Source organism: Martes martes (assembly GCF_963455335.1).
Source record: "Martes martes genome assembly, chromosome: 16".
Classification (NCBI taxonomy): Eukaryota; Metazoa; Chordata; class Mammalia; order Carnivora; family Mustelidae; genus Martes; species Martes martes.
Genome location: NC_137904.1, coordinates 17,467,538 through 17,484,017, shown reverse-complemented (window position 1 = coordinate 17,484,017; position 16,480 = coordinate 17,467,538). Strand labels below are relative to the sequence as shown.

At 40.8% G+C, this 16,480-nt stretch overlaps 1 protein-coding gene across 1 annotated transcript; it reads left to right on the top strand.

Moving 5' to 3' along the window:
- Positions 1 to 3,065: 3,065 nt before the first annotated feature.
- Positions 3,066 to 4,013, top strand: LOC308357543 (olfactory receptor 3A10; the record flags this gene model as incomplete). The annotated part of the gene is made up of 1 exon (XM_080827153.1): positions 3,066 to 4,013. The coding sequence occupies one exon, from the start codon at positions 3,066 to 3,068 to the stop codon at positions 4,011 to 4,013; it is 948 nt and encodes a 315-aa protein (XP_080683279.1).
- Between the last annotated feature and the right edge of the window lie 12,467 nt (positions 4,014 to 16,480).

The following is a 16,480-nucleotide window of genomic DNA, read 5'->3' as shown; positions in this document are numbered from 1 at the left end:
AGCAACAGGGGCTGGCAGAAAAAGAACAAGTTCTCCATTCAGAACAAACTCTTGCATATGTGATCTTTGATGAGTTAAATTTTTTGAGCCTCACCTTTCTCATTTGTAAAATGATTACCTTTCTTCAAGACTATCTGTAAAGTTTAAATGTAACATATAATGTACTGATGGGTAACAGAGCATACATTTATGGAAACATTAGCTTTCTGTTTTATTTTTCTTTTCATTCCTTCTTTTTTTCCCTCCATCCCTCCCTTCTTTTTTCCCCCCATTTTTCCTTTCTCAACATCCCAATGTTAGTAGAAACTTGTCTATAACACAAATAACATAAGCACCTGGACTCCAACTCCACAGCTCTTTCAGCTGTGCTGAGTTGTCATTCTTGTAAACCAGAAGAATGGGGACAGGGGGTGGGGGGAGAGAGAGAGAAAGAGAGAAGGAAAAAGAAGGGGAGAGGAGGGGGAGAGAGAAAGGGAGAGTGGGAGTTTGTGCATGGCTTCGTGGAGAGAAAGAACTACATATAGCATATTGGAAGAGAGAACTTGAGGGGAACTGACCCTTGTATGAACAGGCAGGGTGGGAGATGATTGAAGAAGTGGGGAGTGGACAAATGCATCCAGGATGAAGAGGCATTGCTGCTGCTTAGAGCAAGAATGAACTCTTGCCCCTGTGCTATGTGACACCGGGCTGTGTTGCTGCTATGATTTCAAACCCAGATTGGGCTTAATATTAAGCTAAGAAAATCCATCTGTGAGGACATTTCCTATGGTGACACTAGGGATCCCTGCAAATATCCTCTCTCTTCTCACCAAATAACCTGCATCCACAAATTGCCTGTCCTGGCGATGGCAGGTGTTGGGGTATTCCTTTTTTCCCCCCTCTTTGTCTTTTAGTTTCAAAGGTAGAATTTAGTGATTCATCAGTTGCATCTAACACCCAGTGTTCATTACATCAAGTGCTCTCTTTAATGCCCATCACCCAGTCATCCCATCTCCCCACCCATCTCCTCATCAACAATCCTCAGTTTGTTTCCTAGAGTTCAGCATCTCCAGCATTCTGGAAGGGCATAATCAGGAGACATATATCTCCTGCTTAGGGCAAAGGAGGCATTGTCACTCTGCACTGTGTCTGAGTCTAGCTCTTGGTAGAGTTAAAGTTTGCCCAAGACTGAAGTTGTGATAGAAAAGTGTACCCAAGTGTACAGTGTCTGAGAGGTTTGTGGCTGACTTCCTACTGTGAGGATCAGTGGTGGTTGCAGGTGGGAGGTAGATTCTGGAAATGAAGACAAAACCTGTGAGAGGCTAGCAGTCTTCCTTCTCCAAAAGAGGGTCAGTATCGGCCCAACAGAGTTTGAGCCCAAAAGATTGCCAACAGTTTTCACAGGAAAGGACAGAATGGAGGTGCCAGGGGTAGTGTAGCGTCTCCTGTGGTAGCCTATTAGCATAATCTACATTCTTTGTCTTGTGCTGTTGATTCTAAATAGCCCTCCAGTGTGACTTTGGGCAAGCTATACCTCATAATGATTCAGCTCCCTACCCCTTTCTCCATTTGCAAGTGCTAGAATGATCCAGATTATTAATTGTCTCATCAGAGGAGGGGAAGATCAATTAAAAACAGGGGAGGATAAGGAGGACTTCCTTGAGATGATGGGGCAATGTCCCAGGACTGAGCCTTGAAGGATGAAGTTTTGATGTGTGGAATGGAAGAGTGTTCTAATTAGAAAGTAGCACTAGCACAGTCATGGACAAAGGGTGGCCCAGCAGAGCAAGAGTCCAGCAGAAGGGGCCCCAAAGTTACCTTTCCAGAGCTATTGATGCAGTCACATCGAAGAACTTTTGACATCATGGGTTCATTCCTCACTTGTCTGGGCATTTGTTGGGAAAACCAACCTGCTACCATGTGCAACTGAGTGGAAACTAGCTATATGTTCCCTGGGATTTCAACTCCCCTCTTTTCCCTTGGAAAACCTCCTGATCGCTGACCCCACCCCCTTAAAAATCATCAGTCTTCTCCATATCACTTAATAGCAACTTCAGTTGCTCAGGCAAAGAATCTTGGAATCATCCCTGTACCTTCTCTTTCTCTCATACCTCATGACCAATCTATTAGTTCCACCACTAAAATGTTTGCAGAATCTTACTTCATTTAACAAATAGACAATTATTGAATAGAAGAGTGGATGGATGGATGGATGGATGGGATCCTGACCTCTTTGAATAGCTGTGGTGATGACAAGACCTGAAGACTTAGAAATATCTTTCCTTTCTTTGTCACACAAAATGTCATTTATAAGACATCAGTAACCACATGTCCAAGTTCTGTAAGAGGCTGTACAAAGTTAAGTTGTGGATTTGGGGAGTCAGACAGTGTTGGGTTTGAGGACTGGGCTACTTATTTAACCTTTTAAAAACCTCAGTGTCCTGATAATGTAGATATAATAGCAGCTACCCTATAGAGCCCTGTGAAAATTAAATAAGAAACTTAATATGAAGTTCTTAGCACAATACTCATAGTTAACACTTTAAAAACGTTGTCCGTGCTCTCTTAAATTGCCTTCATGACTTCCATATTTAGTCTCTGAGTATTTATGTACTTTGGTCTGCTCCTTGATCCTTTCCTTCTCACTCACTCTTGCATCTCTTTTTTATTTCATCCTCCTACTGTTCTTTATGCTGTTGCTACTCTCCTATAATGTTCTTTCTAGAACCTCATACATTCATCTATTCATTGAGCTAGTCAAAACTACTGTTCAGTCACTCTATACCAACACAACCTCAATAGCTATTAAAAATGTTGGGAGGTAGCCAGTGTCCTATACCACAGAGTAGTTTCTTCTGCCCCAGTTCCTTCCCTGGCATCCCCTGGACCTGAGCCTGAAAAAGCAATTATAGGGTTCATGTCTGGCATCATGGTGGCTTCCAGGAGACCACTCAAGCTCTAGGCTGGTAGGTGCTCACGCCACAATCCCCAACATCCAGTAGTCTCAGATTAGGTGCCTACTATGTGTCTCTCTCCCCCTGTGGCAGGTTCAGGTCTTCTCCCACTGCAGAGCTCGGAAGCAGCCTATGGAGCCAGTTGCCTGGGGGAATAGGACAACTGTCACTGAGTTCATCCTTCTTGGCCTGACAGAAAACATAAGACTGCAACCCATCCTTTTTGTCATCTTCCTCTTTGCCTATGTAGTCACTGTTGGAGGCAACCTCAGTATCCTGGCTGCCATCTTTGTGGAGCCCAAACTCCACACACCCATGTACTACTTCTTGGGGAATCTGTCTCTGCTAGACATCGGATGTATCACTGTCACTGTCCCTCCGATGCTGGCATGTCTCCTGGACCACCAGTGCAGAGTCCCCTATGCTGCCTGCATTTCACAGCTCTTCTTTTTCCATCTCCTGGCTGGTGTGGACTGTCACCTCCTGACAGCCATGGCCTATGACCGCTACCTGGCCATCTGTCAACCCCTCACCTACAGCACCCGCATGAGCCATGAAGTCCAAGGAGCCCTGGTGGGCATTTGCTGCATCATTTCCTTTATCAATGCTCTGACTCACACAGTGGCTATATCTGTGCTTGACTTCTGTGGCCCTAATGTGGTCAATCATTTCTACTGTGACCTCCCACCCCTTTTCCAGCTCTCCTGCTCCAGCACCCACGTCAATGGGCAGCTGCTTTTCGTGGGGGCCACTTTCATGGGGGTGTTCCCCATGATCCTCATCTCAGTGTCCTACGCCCATGTCACCGCTGCAGTGCTACGAATTCGTTCAGCAGAGGGGAGGAAGAAGGCCTTCTCCACATGTGGCTCCCACCTCACCGTAGTCTGTATCTTTTATGGAACTGGCTTCTTCAGTTACATGCGTCTGGGCTCAGTGTCAGCCTCAGATAAGGACAAGGGGATTGGGATCCTCAACACTATCCTTAGCCCCATGCTGAACCCGGTCATCTATAGCCTCCGGAACCCGGATGTGCAGGGTGCCCTGAAAAGGGTGTTGACGGGGAAGCGACCACCTGAATGAGAAAGCGGGACACCAGCATGCCCCTAGAGCACCCACTGACTTTCTCATGCTGAAGGTGTGGATGTGGGCAGTGGGGATCTTCAGGGGTGGCTGGAAGGATAGGAAGAAAGTAGATAGTATGGACCAGAGTAGAATATGGTTTACCTTGGACTGGGGAGAAAAGCTAAAGCTGGTGGAAGATGGATCAAAGAGAGGTGGGAGAAAAGCATAATGCATGTCAGGAAATGGAACGGAAATTGGCTATTTTTAAAAATTTAATGAGTATTTAATTGACATATGTTTAAAATGCTAATAAAAGCAAAATGTTTGCATCCTCCACCTGCCTTTTAAGATAAAATTTATTTGTACTGGAGAATGGGGTATGGTTTTTAAAAGATTCTTCTTCAGGAAATAAACCCAGGACTGTGAAACTAAATTGAGGTTTGACATAGCCTAGGAATAAAGTGTTAGGACCCACCAGCATCTTCTTCAGAGCAACATTATCAAATACTTGTTTCCAAAGCCAGGGTCTCCATCCTGAGTAACCATTAGGGGGAACACCACATTTTCACGTCCGTGTGTGAGCTAGCTGACTCACAACTCCTCCACCAAAAACTGAGGATGGATATCACATGTTTCAGAAGAAGTACCCAGAATATCAAGTTTTTTTTTTAAATTGGCAAAATACAATTTTGCCAATTTTTTAAATTGACAATATACAATACACAAAATACAGCCAGTATATATATAGATAGATATAGATATAGATATAGATATATAGATGATATAGATATAGATATAGATATAGATATATAATGAGCATTCTGTTTAGTATGTGTAGATACTTAGCAAAGGTGAGGAGGGAAAGGAAAATAGAGGGAGATAGTGTTTGCAGTTTACCAGTGAATGAGTATTAGAAACCAGGGTTTTACCAAAAGAGCAAAGCTAAGGCAATCCAGAGAAAAACAGTGAATAGAATAATAGCCCATTTCATGTCCTGTCATGGCTATCTCTAGAATTTTTTCTGTGAACCATTTCAGACACTTCCTGGCCCAGAAGTTGGAAGTCTGAGAAGAGTGACCTTACTTGGCGTGCTTATTAATTGCTTGAGGAGAGCAGCATGGAACCCTGAAGAATATTTCCCAATCAAATGGATCTACAGTCATTCTCCAAGTCCAGTCACCTACTAGGTCCTGCTAAACAGTCCCTAACACTCTCTTCTACCCACACCTTTGTCCTTCTGTAGACAACTGCTTCCTGATTCAGGCCTGTGCCATCCAGTCCCACTGGGGCTCCCGCAGTGACCTCTGAGCCTGTACTCTCCTCCCCACTAGCTGCTCCCCACACCTGCCTGATCAACCCCTGGAGATATATCTGTCCCATGTCATTCCACCCTGAAAAGCCACTGATTTCACTGATTTCTGACCACCATATCACATCCAGACCTCTGTGGTGTGCATGGCCCTCCCTTCATCATCTCTTCCTACTTCTCCACTCAGTCTTGAACTCTTAGCCACAACCTCTCACTCAGGGAGGGCTTCTCCTTGCTAGGTGACTCCTCTGACAGACTGTGTCCTGAGCAGCAAGACACCATCATCAACTTTTCTGGATTCCCTGTAGCCTCTTTTGCTCTCCCCACTACATCATAAGCTCCTGAAAGACAGGAGCCATTTTTAATATCATACTGTGTCCTCCAAATACCTAGCATAGTCCTGAGTACAGAAAACAATTTTGCAGACTGATTAATTAGTAATAGGAAGCATGACCTATGGAAAGAAATTTGTTTTCTACATGGAAGACCAGTGTAACTGCTAGATATTTTCAAAATGCTAAAGGTACAGCCATTTTGGAAAACTGTAGAGTTTCTCAAAGAGTTAAAAATAGAGCTACCCTATGACTCAGCAATGGCACTACTGGGTATTTATCTCAAAGATACAGATGTGGTGAGAAGAAGGGCCATATGCACCCCAATGTTCATAGCAGCAATGTCCACAATAGCCAAACTGTGGAAAGAGCCAAGATGCCCATCAACAGGCAAATGGATGAAGAAGATGTGGTTCATATACACAATGGAATATTACTCAGCCATCAGAAAGGATACCCACCATTTGCATTGATATGGATGGAACTGGAGGAGATTATGCTGAGTGAAATAAGTCAAGCAGAGAAAGACAATTATCATATGGTTTCACTTATTTGTGGAACATAAGGAATAGCATGAAGGACATTAGGAGAAAGAAGGAAAAAATGAAGAGGGGTAGTCAGAGGGGGAGATGAAGCATGAGAGACTATGGACTCCGGGAAACAAACTGAGGGTTTTAGAGGGGAGTGGGGTGAAGGGATGGCTCAGCACAGGAATGGGGCTTAAGGAGGGCCCAGATTGCATGGAGTACTGGGTGTAATACGCAAACAAGGAATCGTGGAACACTGCATCAAAAACTAGTGATGTACTGTATGGGGACTAAAGTAACATAATAAAAAAATTATTTTAAAAAAAGTCCAAAGGAGGTTGGTAACCTGCATGGTGTCCTGGTGGTGACAGTGCAGTTCCAGGCTCAGAACCCCTCTGCATCCTGTGGCTGCAGGGCCAGGGCCAAAAGAAGGAGGCCAGAGGCCTTATAGCAGCTCAGACAAGGTGGCCCAATGCCTACCCGCCAGGTGCATTCAGGGTCAGCAGGCCTTCAGGCACGAGCTGTGTTCTCTGCATCTTCCATTTCCACAAACCAAATCCACAGTGCTCTTTGTGAACGAGGGTAAGGTGCTTCTTCGATTTTGGATGCCAGATGAATACAAGCCACAGCAAAAATCTGAAAGAACCCCTTACTCAATAAAAAGTTGTTAGATTATAACACTATCCAATGCAGTTAGGAAAAAGGGCCCCTCTCAAAGTTTAATGAACTTACTGTGATGAAGAAATTGCAGGACACAACTGGGACAACTTTTGGTGAAATGAAAGTATGATTCACATTTCTAGGCCCCCCGCAAAATATCCCAAAGGTCCAATATTAGGGGGATATAAAGATATAAAAGGAAAAGGAAAAAACAAAACAAAAACAAAAAACAAAATCTTTCAATTGGTGAAATAAAGACAATCATTGAGTTTGATGTAAAAGAGAGAACATTTCCTGATTGCTTATGAACCATATCATCTCTCCTCAGAACTAAGAGACACTGCCTGAAGCTAAGACAAAGAAGAGTCTCCTTCCTGCAGAGAATTAGAAAAAGAGTATTTGGGGCGCCTGGGTGACTCAGTTGGTTAAGCAACTGCCTTCAGCACAGGTCATGATCCTGGAGTCCCAGGATTGAGCCCCGCATTGGGCTCCCTGCTTCTTCCTCTGACTTCTCCCCTCTCATTCTCTCTCTCTCTCTCTCTCTCTCTCTCAAATAAATAAATAAAATCTTAAATAAAAGAAAAGAAAAGAGAGCATTTAGTTGCACAAGCTGACCATCAAGCCAGGGCATGAAATCTGATAACACCCAGAAACCAGGATCTATTTAACATCAAGCACATTACAGAAGAGAGGTTATAATGAATAAGTAATTGTATGTTATGACAAAGTGTTTGTCTTTCTTTAATTCATGTTCTGAAGTGAATAGTTTGTTTCAGGACTACCTTTAGGTACTGTGAATATTGTTATTTACCCTAAGTCGTATCATGTCTCAGAAAGCTACTTCTCCCCCAGTGAAATCTGAAGTAAATAGCTTTTAACTCTGTTATGCAAATATGAGTTATTCATGTTTCATGTGAATAATTTGAATAGAAAGCATATTTTTGGTTAAGAAATGTGAATGCATTAACATGAGAAGATGTATAGCATCTATTGCTAAACTGAGAAAGTGATGATAATGTGATGTGTGTATGTGTGGGGGGCAAAAAAATCCCAGACAACAAACCTCAGGCTGTAGATGGTGATTCCCTCTGTGGAGGAAGGTAGGACTGAGAGCTATGGGAAGTGGAGAAGCACTTTGCTTTTATGCTATCTACTTTTAGTTGAAGTTTTTTTTTACTGGATTCTGTAATTTAAAAAAACAAACAAGGGATGCCTGGGTGACTCAGTCAGTTAAGTGTCTGCCTTCTGCTCAGGTCATGATCCCAGGGCCCTGGAATCGAATCCCACATCGAGCTCCCTGATTGGCGGGGAGTCTGCTTCTCCTTCTCACTTGTGCTCTCTCTTGCTCTCTCTCTCAAATAAATAAGTAGAATCTTTAAGAAAATTAAAAACAAAAAAATTGTTTATTTAAATTTCATTAGCCAAGTTATAGTACATTATTAGTTTTTGATATAATGTTCAGTGATTCATTAGTTGAGTCTAACACCCAGTGCTCATCATATCACATGCCCTCCTTAATGCCCATCACCCAGTTACCCCATTCCCCCACCCTCCTCCCTTTCCCCAACCCTCTGTTTGTTTCCTTGGAGTCAAGAGTCTCATATGGCTTGTTTCACCCTCTGATTTCTTCCCATTCAGTTTTCCCTCCTTTCCCCTATTGCGCTCTGTGCTGTTTCTTATATTCCACATATGAGTGAAACCATATGATAATTGTGTGTTGATCAGAGGAACACAATCAGAAAAAAAAAAAAATTTAAAAGTACCAATGGTGACAATGTGGAGTTGGGAGGGCAAGATGAGCTGACATATTCCGATGTCATCAGTTATTTTGTGAACTTTTGAGGACATCCAGGATCCATGTGTCAAGCACAACAAATGTCATTTTATACACACTGGGCATCTACATACAAGTACTTGGAAATGCTTTCCTACACACCCCGTGTTGCCTCTTTCCCCACATCTATCCTACCATCCAGAGGCTTAATCATTTGTCCAGCACAGAGAGAGGTACTCTTAGGACTCAAGAGAATTACAACAGTAGTTCATTTTCTCTTATTATTATATTAGCATATAACAGTATTTACAAAGCAATTTGAAATCTGTTCTCATTTGAATGTTGCAACTGCACAATTGAATGTCACCCACAACCAGGGCCAGGATTGCAGAGTAAGAAGACCAGTTCCTATTATCCTTACTTTGTAGATTAAAAAAAAAATAAAAGCACAGGTACAAACAGGCTAAGTGATTTCCCAGAGACCAGAGGTTTAAAAGGTAAGACAACCTCTGAGTGCTGACTCCTGGCCCGGCATCTTTGTCTCCCTCCCCATCCGCTTCTAGTAAATCACCAAAGAACTCAAAACTAAATAGTGATACTGACTCTAGATGCATTGAGTCTCAGAAATGGGAAAGGCAGTGTAGTTGAGTGAAGAGAGCCTTAGACGGGACATCTGGAGACCTGGGTTCTAATCCAGCTTCTTACATTTTAGGCTACATGAACTTTCTAAGCATCAGTTCCTTTTATCTGTAAAACTAGTCTCTTCCAAATATCTTGGGCTTTTTTCACTCACATACTGAATGATAAATACTCAGACCCACATAAGATGCAAAAGGCTAAGGGAAAATAAAGGACCATCGACAATTAAATGGACAGGGGATAAGGTTGAAAACAAGTGTACAAACCCAGGAACAATTAATTCACGCACAGTGGACCTGTGATGGGTAAAAGTCAGTTCTTGATAGTCAGCAACTGGAGAGAGGCCCAGATTGGAGATGGAGCAGTGGGCCAGGCAGAGAAGGCCCGACTGCTAACAATCATTAAAACAGAAAGAAGAGAGTTTGGGAAGGAATCTTGGGACATCAGCCAGAAAATATTTAACCTCATTTTCCGAGTTTATGTTTGCAGGACCTGGGGAGATAATGATATCAGGGCCCAAAAGACTTCAGACCTTTATTTGGTACTGACAGGTAGTTGTCCAGGCCAAGATACAAGGAAAACAAATAAGCAAGCATCTTCTTTGTGCCAGGCAGGAACCTGAGAAGCCCGTGCTCCTAGTTGAATTGAATCAGCCGTGGTCAAGTGCAAAGAGCTGGACTGAGAAGTTGGGAGACCTGGCTTCCGGGTTAAGACTGCTACCAGCTGGCTGTGTAAAGCTGGGCAGACCACTCCCTCTCTGCGGGCCCTAATTTTCTCATCAATGAAATGGGAATCCTGGCATGCACTTCAAATGATTATTCTGAAGATTAAGTGAACTGAAATAGAGAATAACTGAGTTGACAAGTGCAATGCGAAGGTGATGTTAAAATTCCACTGAGTTTCCAGGAGAAAGCATTTGCCATATTTCTAGAATTTGTGCCCTTCCTCTTCTATGGACCAGAACAAGAATTTCCTCCCTAATACTCCAGCTTAGTACCAGCATAGCTGGTACTATGTCCTTTTTACCGCACTGGCCCTCATCTCCCTCTAATGCGCTGATGAAGAACTCAGTCATGTAGAAGCTGTTGTCCCATACCACCTCCCCCGACCCCATGGAGACTGGGAGGGAGCATGATTGATCTCCTGGGCCCCTAAAACACCTCAGTATCTTTTGCTCTGTTCACAAGAGTCAACTAATTGATAAACTTTGCTAACTTCCCCAGCTCTGCAGGACCTTGGGAGTCCCACCTACCCAGCAACTTCTCTAATAAAGTTTCCCACGGAGACAGCCAGGATCAGGATTGGGGAATATAATCCTTCCAAGTTCCACAAACAGAAGCTTCTAATTAGCTCCCAAATGAGAGTTCGGGATAATGCAGCCTAGAGGCTAAGGGAAAGTGGGATTTGCTGATTGTCTTCTGCATCTCGGCTAATAAGGCCAGAGGGGAGGGATGCTCAGAGAAGATTTTCTTTCTTTTTGGTCCTTAAGTCAGAAAGAAACTAGACCTTAGGGAGGATAGTGGAGGAGGCCAATTAGTGATGGGAGGTTGCAATAGCACCATTAGCAAGGCTTATTTGCGAAGTTGTGAGTAGAGGGAAAATATGTTCAAACCGAGAATGCCTGGCCATGAGTCTCAGTTTCCTGTAAACACTGGCCTCCCATTTTTCACTTTCTATCTGATCTTCAGCATTTTGTCCTGCCACCTTCTTCCCACCCAGAACTCTCCTGTTCTCCCTCTCCTATCACAGCCTAGTCGTCTTCAATCCCATATTAATAAATGCATCTTCTTTGTAATAAGGGTGCATTTTTAAATAACTGCACCAGGATTTCCTTAATCAAACTCCTGTCTTGACCCTTTAGACTGCTTATGGTTTTTCACTCTGAAAGACAAGACTTTGATATGTCTTTGCGCAGCTATTTCCTTGAATGGGTGACATGCTTGTACTTCACTTCTATGAATATTGACAAACTACCAATAGACGGATTATACCAATTGACTTTTCTACCAATTCAATGTAACCAGGTTACTTTCCTAGTCTTGACCAACCCTAGATATTACCATTCTTAAAAATCTTTACAGTGTCATGGGTGAATCAGTATTTTTCATTACTGTTTCAGTTTGTGTTTTTGTGTGAGAGAGGCTGAGCTCTCCTTCTTATATTAATGCAAATAGTAACTCTTTTTCATATATGCTGCAAATATTTTCCTTATTTATATTTATGTCTCATTAATGTTACTGGTGTTTTTGATATACAGACTTTTAAAATTTTCTGTAGTCAAGTATATATTTTACTTTATGACTTCTATCTTTGCTGTCACACTTGGTATTATTTCCCCCATTTCAAGTTTATGTAAATATTCATCTCTGTTTTCTGTTACTTGTTTTATGATTTTATTTTTTTACTTAGAATTACTAGTTTATTATACTTATAAACATATATGATTCTTCATTAACAAATTTAACTCTTGATTAATGAAGGTCAAGAATCAGACACCACTTTTAAATTGCTGAAGGATACAGAAAATTGAACAAGTCACCAGTAAAATAATCACTGTTTACAAAGTGAACACTTCATTTACAAGAGTGCAGCTCCAGAAATAGAACACTGGAGTGGACAAGAAAGTGTCACTTCCCCAAATTAACGATCATGACTTCTAGTTTTGCCTGGTCTTTAGCTTTAAATATATCCACTCCCTCTTATTTCTTCAACATTATGCCTGTGAGATTTATCCATTCTGTTGCATGTAACAATGTTCCTTCATTAATATACTTACTACAGTATTTTTTAATATTTCCAAATAAATAGAATGTAGCAATGTTCCTTCATTAAAAAAATAGAGTTATCTGTTTTATTATTTTTTTGTGTATATATTTTTTATTTTATTTTATTTTTTCAGTGTTCCAAGATTCGTTGTTTATGCACCACACCCAGTGCTCCATGCAATATGTGCCATCCTTAATACCCACCATCAGGCTCACCCAACCCCCCATCCCCCGCCTCTCCAAAATCCTGTTTGTTTCTCAGAGCCCACAGTTTCTCATGCTTCATTTCCCCCTCCAGTTTCCCCTAATTCACTTTTCCTTTTTTATATTTTATGTTTTACATTTTTACATCTCGAATTCATTTTCATACATGATGTTACATAGTAATACAGCTTTATTTTTTAATTCTATAGCTTAGGTCCCAAGCCTGTTCCCAATAATTTGAAGTACCTCCTTTTATCAAAACATTAAATGTTCTCCTACACTTGTGTCTGCTTCTGGACATTCTATTCTGTTACATCATTCTGTTAGTGCCAGAACCACTGTAGCTTTAGAATACATAGTCATTCACGTATTGTTTTAGAAATCACATATTCAGGTCACATTCTCATTGATCTCTTTCCTCCCAAGTGGACTTGATTGGTCTCATATGTTTAACTATAGAATCGTGTTTCTGATTGGAATCTTCTACCTTTGGAATTTTAATTAGATTGTGTAAAATTTACAGATGATTTTGGGGGAATTGACAGCTTTACAATATTATATCTTTCCAGGTAGGGACATGATATGGTCTATTGATTTATTCAAGTATTACTTCTATTTTTTTAAAAGATTTTATTTATTTATTTGACACAAAGAGAGAGACATCGAGAGAAGGAATACAAGTAGGGAAGGGGGGTAGGGAGAAGCAGGCTTCCTGCTGAGCAGGGAGCCGGATGCAGAGCTAGACCCCAGAACCCTGGGATCATGACCCAAGTCAAAAGCAGTCACTTAAAGACTGAGCCCCTCAAGTTTTATTTCTAAAGAAGAGTTTTGAAGACTTTTAAAAATAAGAATTTCCACCTTTCTATGAAGTTCATTCCTAAATATATAATACTTGGGTTGCCTGGGTAGCTCAGTCATTAAGCATCTGCCTTCATCTCAGGTCATGGTCCCAAGGTCCTGGGATGGAGCTCCACATTGGGCTCCCTGTTTGGTGGGAAGCCTGCTTTTCCCTCTCCCACTCCCCTTGTTTGTGTTCCCTTTCTTGCTGTGTCTTTCTCTGTCAAATAAATAAAATCTTTTAAAAAATGATAGTTTTTGTTACTACTATGAAGCAAATATTTTAATATTTTATATTTATATTTTAATATAAAATAGGAATATTTTAAGAATATTCATATTAAAATATTTTAATATTTTAGTATTTTAAGAATTTAATACATATTGTTAAACTACCAACAGTCTCCACTTAGAAATGATCCCTGTCCATTTCATCATACTATTGTAAATACTGATTTTTTTTATCATTTCCAGTTTGAGAGACAAAAATTTATTATAATATTACTTTGCTTTTTCTGTTTACTAGAAAGCAGAGTATTTTCTTCAGGTAACCATGTTTGCATTTTCTCTCCTGTAAATGGCCTTTTATGTCCTTGGGCTGTTTATCTAAAGAGACCTCAGTGTTTTCACTTCAGTTTTTCTTTTTTTTTTTTTTTTTTAGTCTGTTTTGTATACATTTCTAGTAAATCTTTAAAGGGTAAATATAGTAACATTTTCATATTTTCTTCAATTATTTCTCTAAGTTTGTTGTTTGTCTTTTAATTTGGATAACTTTTTACATAAGTTTTTAAAAATGTGCATATAGTCAAATCTTTTGATCTTTTCCTTTGAGCCTTTTTCCATTCTGTGTGTTCCTAGAATGTCTGCCATCCCGTGTACTTTTTCAATTTTGAACTTTGTATTTAATGCTTAAACCCATCCTGCATTTGCTTTGCCACATCATCTAGTATATGCATCCAAGGTATCTTCATCTTTCATATGAACAATCAATTGCCTCAACACTATTTATTGAATATTCTATTCCCCGCCCAAGTTATTTGTATGCTTAATTTATGTACATATTAAATTATTATAAAGCTAAAAAAATTTTTATGGTATATGTCTTCCATTCTACAATTGTCTATTTCTAAATAAAGATCACTGTATTTTATTTCATTCTCAAGACAATTTTTAAAAAATTATTCATTTATTTTGAGGGAGAGAGTAGAGTGAGGGGAGGGGCAGAGGGAGAGGGAAAGAGAGAAAAATCCCAAGCAGATTCCCCATTGAGCACAGAGCCTGATGTGGAGCTCAACCTCAGAACCCTCAGATCACAACCAGAGCTGAAACCGAGACTCGGGACACTCAACTGACTGAGCCACCCAGGCTCTCCTCATGCTCAAGACAATCTTTATGACTAACTCAACAGAACCTAAAAAGAAATTTTTATAGTAAAAAGTCATTACTTTAATGTATATACATTTCAGAGTTTTTTCTGCATTAATTGTTTTTGTTAGTAATTTGGAGGCTTAAAAATGATTCTTGATTTTAATGTCATGATATCTATTAAAATGGTCTTTTATATCTTCTTTCAGTATTTTTTTAAAAAGATTTTGTTCGTTTATTTGAGATACAAAGTGAGTGGGGGAGAGCACAAGTAGGGGGAGAGGCAGAGGGAAAGAGAGAAGTAAGCTTCCCACTGAAGAGGGAACCTGATTCGGGGCTCTGATCCCAGGACCCCAGGATCTGACCTGAGCTGAAGGCAGACACTTAACTGACTGAGTCACCCAGGCACCCCAGTATATTTCTATTATTGTTAATAACAACCCTATTTATTTCCATTTATTTAGCAACTGGCCAGGGATTAAGCTTTACATACATCATCTCATTTAATCCTTACAATAAATTCCTTCGAGACGAATTAGAATTTTCATTTTACAGATGAAGACAGCCCCAGCAGGAAAATTCTGACAGAAAATGCTCTGTGACATTTTCATTTTTATCCTTTTTTTTTTTAAGGTTTTATTTATTTATTTGACAGACAGATCACAAATAGGCCGAGAGGCAGGCGAGGGGGTGGGGGGGGAAGAAGCAGGCTCCCTGCTGAGCAGAGAGCTCAATGTGGGGCTTGATCCCAGGACCCTGAGATCATGACCTAAGCCGAAGGCAGAGGCTTTAACCCACTGAGCCACCCAGGTGCCCAATGTCTTTTTTTTTTTTTTTTTTTTTTTCAGTTTCTGTAAGGGTACATCACCCAGCTTTTCTCAATCCCCAGTCGATCTTACTTAGTGCCTTTAACACTATACACACAGCCTATCCTGCCACACCTCCTAAAGTGAATCGGGGACCAGATCAGCCAAAGAAGCACCAGTGTCAATGCACAACAAAGGATAAGACATTGCTGTAACGTTTCCACTCAGAGTTCCTCATGCAACTTCTTTTTTTTTTAAATTAAGATTTTATCTATTTATTTGAGATATTTGAGAGAGAGTGAGAGAGCAAAAGCCAGAAAGTGGGGAGAGAGACAGAGGGAGAAGCCAATTCCCCACCAAGCAAAGAGCTTGATGGGGAACTTGATCCCAGGACCCTGGGATCATGACCTGAGCCAAAGTCAGTTGCTTAACTGACTGAGCCTCCCAGATGCCCCCTCATGCAAATTCTTTCACAACTGGCAAGAAGCAAGCTCACTGACTATCCTGCTAAAAAACATAAAACCCTCCAGTGTACTTCCAGTGGAAAATTTTAAAACTCTCTTTGCCAATGCTGACCTACCTTTGATTTACATTTTGTGAAGTGCATATGGAAATAAAGACATGTAATCAGCTTTGACATCAGCCAGGTATTGTCATCTGAATAGAGTAGGTGAAGTGGGCTAAAATTCTAAAACCGAATAAGTCAAAGCATAGCAATTTTTAGGGAGAATAAATGACTTCTTTCTTTTTTTGATTATCTTAATTTTAAACACTTCAGAAGGGATATGCAAGCCAGGAAAAGAATACTTTTTAAAGCAGGTTAAAATAACTTGTATTATTTCATATACTTCAGAGGGTTGGGTATCTGGGAGTATGTTAACTGGGTGGTTCTGGCTCAGGGTCTTTCATGATATTGTAGTCAAACCCTGCTGGCAGGGCTACAGACTCTGAAGACTTGACTGGAACTGAAAGCTTCAATTCATCACCATGTGGTCCTCTCCATAGGAATGCTCTTACCATGGCTTCTGCCAGAGTGAATGGTGAGAGGAGATTGGTGAGAGAGACCAGAGAGAGAACACTGAAGATAGAAACCACAGAACCGAATCTTAGGAGGGACAGCCCATCACTTCTGTGATATTCTGTTTGTTAGAAGTGAGTCATCAAGTCCAGCCCACTTTCATGGGACAGAAATTAAGTTCTCCTTGGGGGAGGGGCATCAAAGAAATTGTGGACATATCCCAAAAGTATAATTTCCATACACATTTTG